This window comes from Antechinus flavipes, chromosome 1, assembly GCF_016432865.1.
Source record: "Antechinus flavipes isolate AdamAnt ecotype Samford, QLD, Australia chromosome 1, AdamAnt_v2, whole genome shotgun sequence".
NCBI classification, from domain to species: Eukaryota; Metazoa; Chordata; class Mammalia; order Dasyuromorphia; family Dasyuridae; genus Antechinus; species Antechinus flavipes.
Genome location: NC_067398.1, coordinates 443562291 through 443570089, shown reverse-complemented (window position 1 = coordinate 443570089; position 7799 = coordinate 443562291). Strand labels below are relative to the sequence as shown.

At 33.3% G+C, this 7799-nt stretch overlaps 1 protein-coding gene across 4 annotated transcripts in view; it reads right to left on the bottom strand.

Annotated features, from left to right (window-relative positions):
* Window positions 1-3486: 3486 nt before the first annotated feature.
* PEX2 (peroxisomal biogenesis factor 2) overlaps window positions 3487-7799 on the bottom strand; it is a 29053-nt gene continuing 24740 nt past the window's right edge. For all 4 annotated transcript variants that reach the window (XM_051970007.1, XM_051970006.1, XM_051970008.1 and 1 more), the window contains 2 exons: window positions 5583-5709; window positions 3487-4602 (listed from right to left, as the gene is read on the bottom strand). In XM_051970007.1, the coding sequence (XP_051825967.1) occupies window positions 3665-4582 (918 nt within the window). In that variant the 5' untranslated portion in view covers window positions 4583-4602; window positions 5583-5709 and the 3' untranslated portion in view covers window positions 3487-3664. The remainder of the gene's footprint in view (window positions 4603-5582; window positions 5710-7799) is intronic.

Below are 7799 nucleotides of genomic sequence, written 5' to 3'. Positions count from 1 at the left end.
TTTTAAAAACATGAAGAGAACTATGTCTTGCCACTGGCCTCTGATGACTCTGTAGAAGAGCATGAGGCTGATGATTCTGTACAGCTCTGCCTCACTTAAATTCTATTTGCTTGCAAGTCAAGACATTATCCTCTTGATATCATTGGTATTCTTTGAGAATGAGGATGAACATCTCATATTTAACTTGTGCAAACCCACAGATCTTTTTCAGATAAACAGTTTGTTTAACCATACCTCACCTGTCCTGTACTTGTAAATTCAATCTGGGTAAAACTGTACTACTATCTATATTTACAGTGAATCCATGTAAAACTATGTTATTGAAGTTAAATTTCATCTCATTAGAGTCAATCAAATGTCTTAGGTTAAGATCTTTTTGGACCTTGTAACTAGTGCGGTAGTTCTCTCACACAGATTTGTGTCACTTGCATGTCTGAAAAGCATATATGTGTGTCATTTTCCCAAATGACTTCACTGCTATGGTGTCAGTCATCCATCATAAACTTATCTTGATTTCTAATTATAATGTAATCTTGACCTAGGCACTAGAAGCATTTTGAAAACAAAGAATCCTTTCCCCTTCCTTTCAAAGATGACTCTGGTGGACAGTCTACACCTTGAGGCAGTTGTCAGTAAGACCCCTTATTTTTAGCTTTTCAATGGGAAAAGTAGGAATGGATGTGTTTTAGTACTCATAAATTTCATTATATTCTTTCCTGCCAAACTTCTTCTAAACTTTCATATTTCCACAGAGGACCTCTTTCCAATCTCTAAGAGTTCTTTAATTTCTCATTATCCTTGATTCCTTGATTTAAAGTACTATCTTCAAAGTAACTAATAATCTTCTAATTGTCAAAATTTGGTGCCCTTTTTTCAATCTTTACTTTTTATTTTGGGTTCTCTCTGTAGCATTTGATTCTGGAGAGTATACTCTTCTTTTTTACACTTAACTATCTTTAGTTTGTAAAAAATGACACATGTATGTCAATTGCAAAAACATGTCTCATATATTTTTAAAAACAGGAAACAAATTTCTATAATGGGCTGAGGCTTGAGTTGAGGTCCCAAGCATGTGAGGCTAAAAAGTAATTGGATCATACTCTATTAATATATATGCTTGGAAAAAGAATGGCTCCGCCCACTCTTTGTGCAAGTCCTGATGTGTTGTATAGGAAATGACATTTTTGGTAAGTGGAGGCAAGGGAGTGGAAAGGGAAGTGGAAGGAGAGACTGCTGGCTGGCGTTTTGACACAGCTGCTCGCATTGCCATTGCAACAGCCCTTCAGCTCCGATCTTCCTCTGCTACCTGGCTTCCTGTCCCAGCTGCCCACATTGCTATCGCAATCCTTCTTGCCCATATTGTTATCGCAATCCCCCCTCACCTCTACTGAGAATAAAGTTTGAAGATTTTTCCCTTAACCTAAATTCCTGACTCCGGCTGATTTTAAATACGGGGTCTTCGCAAATTTCTAAACTGTTTAAAAAATCTCCCAAATGAAGAGTTTCAGCAGGTTTTATGTTTACTTTGTTAAATACATAAAAAACACAATACCTGATTAGTTTGTAAGAACAACTGAATGACAATAGGGAAGATCAAACTGAATTTTAATAAAAGCCTTTATATAATTAGTGAATTAGATTAACAAATGATCATTGTGATTATGTATACCAACAGTCTACTTTTTTTCCCCTATGTATCTATTTATTTTTGTGAGGTATCTTTGTCTACTATTAAAATCAAATAATGAAATAAATTGACATTATAAACAAGACTTCTGAATCACTATCACAAAATGATAAGCTCCCAAATTTAAGAATATTAAAGCATGTTCTATAATATTATTCACTAAAATATCATTAACCATCATTAAGAATTTGAGAAAAGAGGACTATTTTTATTATTCACAAATCAAATTTTTTCATTTTTTGTTTTTGTATAACCTCTAAAATGTCTATTTTATATCAGTTTATATAAGATTTTATAAGAAATACATTAAGAGGATAATCAATTTCAAATGAATTTATTGAACACTTTAGACATCATAAATCTAGAGATGTAGTTAGTCTTAATTTCTAAATTGTTTTTATGTCCTAAAATATAATCAGACATGTATGAAAGAAAAAAAAAAGATACGAAATACATGACAGAAACAATTTCAAGTGTGGCTCAAACCTGGTTATGTATGAGAAATGATAGTAAACGCATTTACCTTTATAGAGAATTTTAAAATGTGCAAACACTATATATACATTATCTCATGAGTCTCATCATAATCCTATAAGAATTTTAATGGACTAAAATTATTACTCAACTTTACAGTTGAAGAAACTGAGGCTCAAAAAGATCAAGTAATTTGTTTGAGGTTGTAAAGTATGAATACAATCTCTTCTCACTCCAAGTTAAGTGATTTTTCAAATATATTAAGGAAATCGTCTATACCATGATTTAAAAATAATTAACCCAAAATATTTAGCAAGTGTAACTTTGAAATTAGACTACCTGTATTTAAATTCTAAATATTATTAATGTATTTACTAAAGTAAATATCCCCACTAGCTTGGGATAAGCTAGTGAAACTTTCTAGGCCTTGTTTTCTTATCTGTACATATGAAGAGGTTGGATGAAATGATCTACTAGGCAAAATGATGCAGTAGAAAGAGAATTAGCTTTGCTGTCACAGAACCTAGTTTAAATATCTTTTCTGATGCATCCTGATTACCTAGAAGTTACTTAACTTGCCTGCAGCTAGGTAACAATCTTGAAAGGAATCTAGATGTCTTCTGAGTGCCACTCTATCTGTGATTCTGTGAGCTGAGAAGTTCTATTCATTTTTAAATATGACCCTGTGCTCCCAAAATGTTATAAAGTATAATTAAAATAATATTTTAGAGTTCAACTTCTTTGCAGTAAAGAACATTCTTACTAATTATTCATGAAAGTAAGAGAATAGCCATTAACATTTTGAGTATAAGCCGAAAAGAAAAAAAATCCTTAGTTCATGTAATGGGCCAGAATTCTGGAGAAATATACTTGAAACAAGGATTCTTATAAGGTGTTAACTCAGAGGAATTGATAAGACAATAGTTATCTAGTTTTACATGTACTTAGTACTTAATATAATTCTACAAGATTGACACCTATGATGATGTAATTATAATAGAGTATATAAGAGCCAACAAGGATGGGACAAGAGACATTCACTTCATCTCCCACCACTGTAGCTGGCTGCCTGTCCTCCTTCATTTCTCCACTGAGACCAAGGCCCAGAAAGCTAACCCAGCAGGCAAGGAGACAGACTGTGAAGGAGACAATAAAGACTTTGGACTTTATTTATTCTCGTGGTGATTACTTAGCTGAAATGAAGGCTAGTCCAAAGACCTCCAGAAAGCTAACCAAAACACAACAAGTTCAAATGGAATTGTTAAAAAAAAACAAAAAAAACAAAACAAAAAACAAACAAACAAACAAAAAAAACTAAAAACTGATTAAGTTCAAACTCATGATATTTTTATTTTCAAGATTAGAATTTACATAATAAATTTGATATAATGTGGCTTCCAGGAATTACTTCTTAAATATATCATCAGAGAGATTTAAAACAGTGAATCTTACATACATTGTTAAGTATTTCCTATTTTGCTTAAAGAAGGTAGATTTCTGTTTCTAAGGTGCGTTCACTTCTGACATTTCAATCCCTGACTTCAGTGGTTGCAGATTCTGCACTTCTGTGCCACACTTAGGACAAGTGAAGTACATGTCAAACAAGTAACTGCTTTTAATACAATAATAACAAAATACATGTACACAACCTATGGTATGAGGCATAGTGGGCCACTCTCCACAAAGGGAACATTCTTTGCCATGGATGGCTAATGTATTATCACTGTTAGGAATACCTGTGATAGGGATACACCAAGATGACAATTTGGCTTTCAACTTTTGGATATTAATAAGTGGTAAAAGAAAGATCAAAAATTCTGCAAAACCATGCCACAAAAGTTCCCTGTTCATGTATTCAAAGCCAACTTCTCGAATGTTTTGGGGTTTGCAAAATACAGATCGAATGCCTAAAAGACGCTCTGTCAACGTAGCAAACTTTCCTTTTTGAAGGAAAATCAGAAAATTAACCAAACTACTTAATTTCAAAAGTCCAACAATAAAATTAGTACACTGTTTGATTTTATAGAATGATGCTAAATGGTGGTTACGGAATAAATCATAACATCTTTCTTCTAACCACCTACCTCCAACTGTGCAAATAGCATACCATAACTTTTGATTTTTACTTAGTGGCTGATATTTCTGAGTTTGAGAAAAATCATTCTTGTACTGGATATTCATAATTGACTGTCCCACAGTGGCATTCTTGGAGTAAATGGTGAATCTCCATAAGAAAAGCCACAAAAATGCTTTTACCTCAGGTTCAAACCGGGTTAAGAGCCCTGGCTTAAACCCATGAAAACAATGAGTAAACTGGGACCAAACTAATTGTTCCAGGGCTTTGTTTAGTTCCAGGGCATCCAACTGACTTATTCTCAGTACAGGGTTTGTGTGATCATTACTCTTTCCATGGGAAGCCATATCTTCTTCACTTCAGGGCTCTGGTGAAAACAAAAAAATAAGTAAACACATCTCAATTTGTTAATGCTTAATAAATCTGTAAAAGTATGATATTCATGTTCAGGGCATTCAGAACGAAAACTATAACATTAAATAGTGCGAATATACTATAGCAACATAATTACTATAATTTATTAAAACTGTATCCTTTGTCCTATCTCATATGCTATATTTACATATTATCATGTGTTAAATGCTTATATTATATACTCTGTGTATACACATGGATCCATGTGTACACATGTGTATATACGTGTGTGTGTGTGTGAGTGTCCTAAATTTAGTTGATCCTTTAAGGATATTTAGTTATCTTTTTTCAACGAACTATTTACAAGGCAGAACTGTCTCAAACTTTTAGCCAGATACTTTAAAATCTAGTAAAATAAATTAAAATGAAGGATATTTTCCAAATTATCTTTGAATTAGTATAACTAATGGAGTGGTTTATCATGAGACTAAGAACAGCAAAGTATGTTTCACTGGATGTAGAGTTTATTTTCTAGCCTGGAATTTTCCATATGTATACCTTTAAATGAGTAATTTAATTTTTAATTATTTACCTTTTCATTGATAAAGGCAAGTTGCAGTGATAAGAGAGGTCAATGCTTACACTTCCTATCATAGTATTAGGAAACTGACAGGGAGAAATTAATTCTTTTCAAAACTCTATTCAAATGTTATCACTAAAATACTAATTGGTATAAATTATTTATGGGGAAATTTTTCAAGGAATACTGAGAACATTTTAGCACAAAATGTGATTCAGAAATGTGGTAAATTGTAGGGTCATTGGTATGAGGTAAAAAAAGAGAACAAAAGTGTTAGACTATGATAAATCACCAAAATGATGACATAGTAAGTCTTTCCCTTATCTATCTTATCCTTTTCCTCAAATTATAATCCATTTACATAGTTAGCATCCTGAATAAGAAGCAGAGAAATATGAAGTATATATACTCACCTAATCTGAAGGGCAGCGACTCTGGTATGGTTTGCTATAACAGGATAGTGTACTGGTATTCAATTGTTAAGCATCCATATTTTGACAGCATCACTGGAATGCCATAGGTTAGAATATCAGGATGAATCTAATAACATGAAAATAAGGTTAAAATTTTATAGCTGAGTTAAAAAAAAATCAACTTTATAAAGACAAGATGGAAGAAGAGACAGATATTAATTTATCTAAAAAAAAATTAACAATTTAGGTTACTTCAGGTCAGTCATCAGTAAAAATTGAAAGCCAAAAAGAAATACAAACTTCAGTGACATTAATTGAAGCACAATATCCAAGACTTTGGAATAAAAGTAAAATCCTTCAAATGAGTAAATGAATTTATAAATGAAAGAGCTTTTATTAAGTATTCACCATGTGGCAGGCATGGTACAATGAAATCCAGAAATGAAAGTGATTTCACTCAAAGAGTTTACATTCAAATGGGAGAACAACACATACAGCATAATGGTGACCAGAGAAAGGCTGAAGAATCAAAGGAATGGTGAATAGAGACAAAGTAGAGGTCATTATTAATACCTTTTTCAGAAGCAATGGCAGGATTGATTTGCTTACTGTTCTCCAGATAAGTAGTAAAAGTGAGTGGGAAACAGCAGAATATGTAGTGTGGTGAGATATCCTGAAATGTCTAGGATAGATGGAGTAAGTTGAGTCAGATATAGGTGGGGATAAATGAAGGGGATGGACTTGGAAAGGTCTCCTTCAAAAGGTGGGATTTGAGCGGACTCCTGAAGAAAGCCAGACATCAAAGGTGAAGAGGGAGTGAATTCTAGGCATGGAGGGCAGTTAGTAATAAGGCATGAAGTTGGAAGATGGGAATTTCTTTTGAGAGGAATGCAAAGAGATTAGAGACACTGAATCACAGAGTACAGGGAAGGGAGAGACTGAAAAAGTAAGAAGGAACCAACTTGTTAATGGTTTTAAATACCAAACAGGATTTTATATTTAATTCTGGAAGTGAAAAGGAGTCACTGGAGTTTATTGAGCAGGGAAGGGGTGTGACATGGTCTTATCTGTGCTTTAGGAAGATCACCTTGGCAACTAAGTTAAAGGATGGATTGGGGAAAGACTTGATATAGTGAGACCAAACAAAAGTTATTGATATAGTTTAGGTGTGAAAATGATGAAGTCTGGTACCAAGAACGTGACTATGTAAGAGAAGTTGACAAATATCCAAGAGATGTTTTAAAGGTAGAAATGACAAGGCTTAGAAACAGATTAGATATGTGGGGTGAGTGTGAGTAAGGAGTCATGGGTATCATCAAGGTTACAAGCCTGGGTAAGTGGACAATGGTACCTTTACAGTAATAAGGAAATTGGGAAGAGGTTAGGGTTTAGAGGGAAAAATAATGAGTTCTATTTTGGACATGTTGAGTTTGAAATGTCTATGAGGCACAGATTTAAAGATGTAATAGAGGTAGTTAGTGATGAGATACTGAAGCCAAGATACTGAGTCAAGAAATTAGAGGAGGTAAATAAAGTAAAAAGATTGAAAAATATAAAATTATGGATATAGAACTTGAAGGGACTTTGAAAGTTATCTAATCCAACCTTCTAGCTTTATGGATTCTTGAGGCACAGAAAGACTAAGAAACTTGGCCAAAGTACTCTAATTCCAGAGCATCAGTATAACATGCTGCTTTCAGTCTTAGGAAATTATTCTGTATCATCAATTTACAGCAATATTTAATGTAGAAGATTCCTAGTCTTTGGATTACCATCATGGACATGAGTTTCAAATAGAGAGGAAGCTTGCGGGATTTATTTTGTTCTAGAGCTATTCTGAAAGAGAATAATATTGTCTCTGAATTTGGGCTAATTCTGAAGATGCAGAAAATTCTGAATTTGGGGCAGCTAGATGGTGCAATGGATAGAGCCTGTGTCCAGGAGTCAGGATATGATTTCAATACTTTAACACTTACTACTAGCTGTGTGATCATAAATTACTTAACTCCAATTTCTCTCAAAAAAAGAAAGAAAGAAAGAAAAGAAAAAGAAAAAAGAAACAGAAAATCTTGATTTTAGATACTTAAAAATTTCTTCTTAAATGCTAATCTATTTCAGCAGAAATTGAGAAAAAAAGAGACAGACACACAGAGACAGACAGAGAGGCAGAGACTGATGGTCTGATACTGCCTGAATCATTACAATGAAGCTACTTGA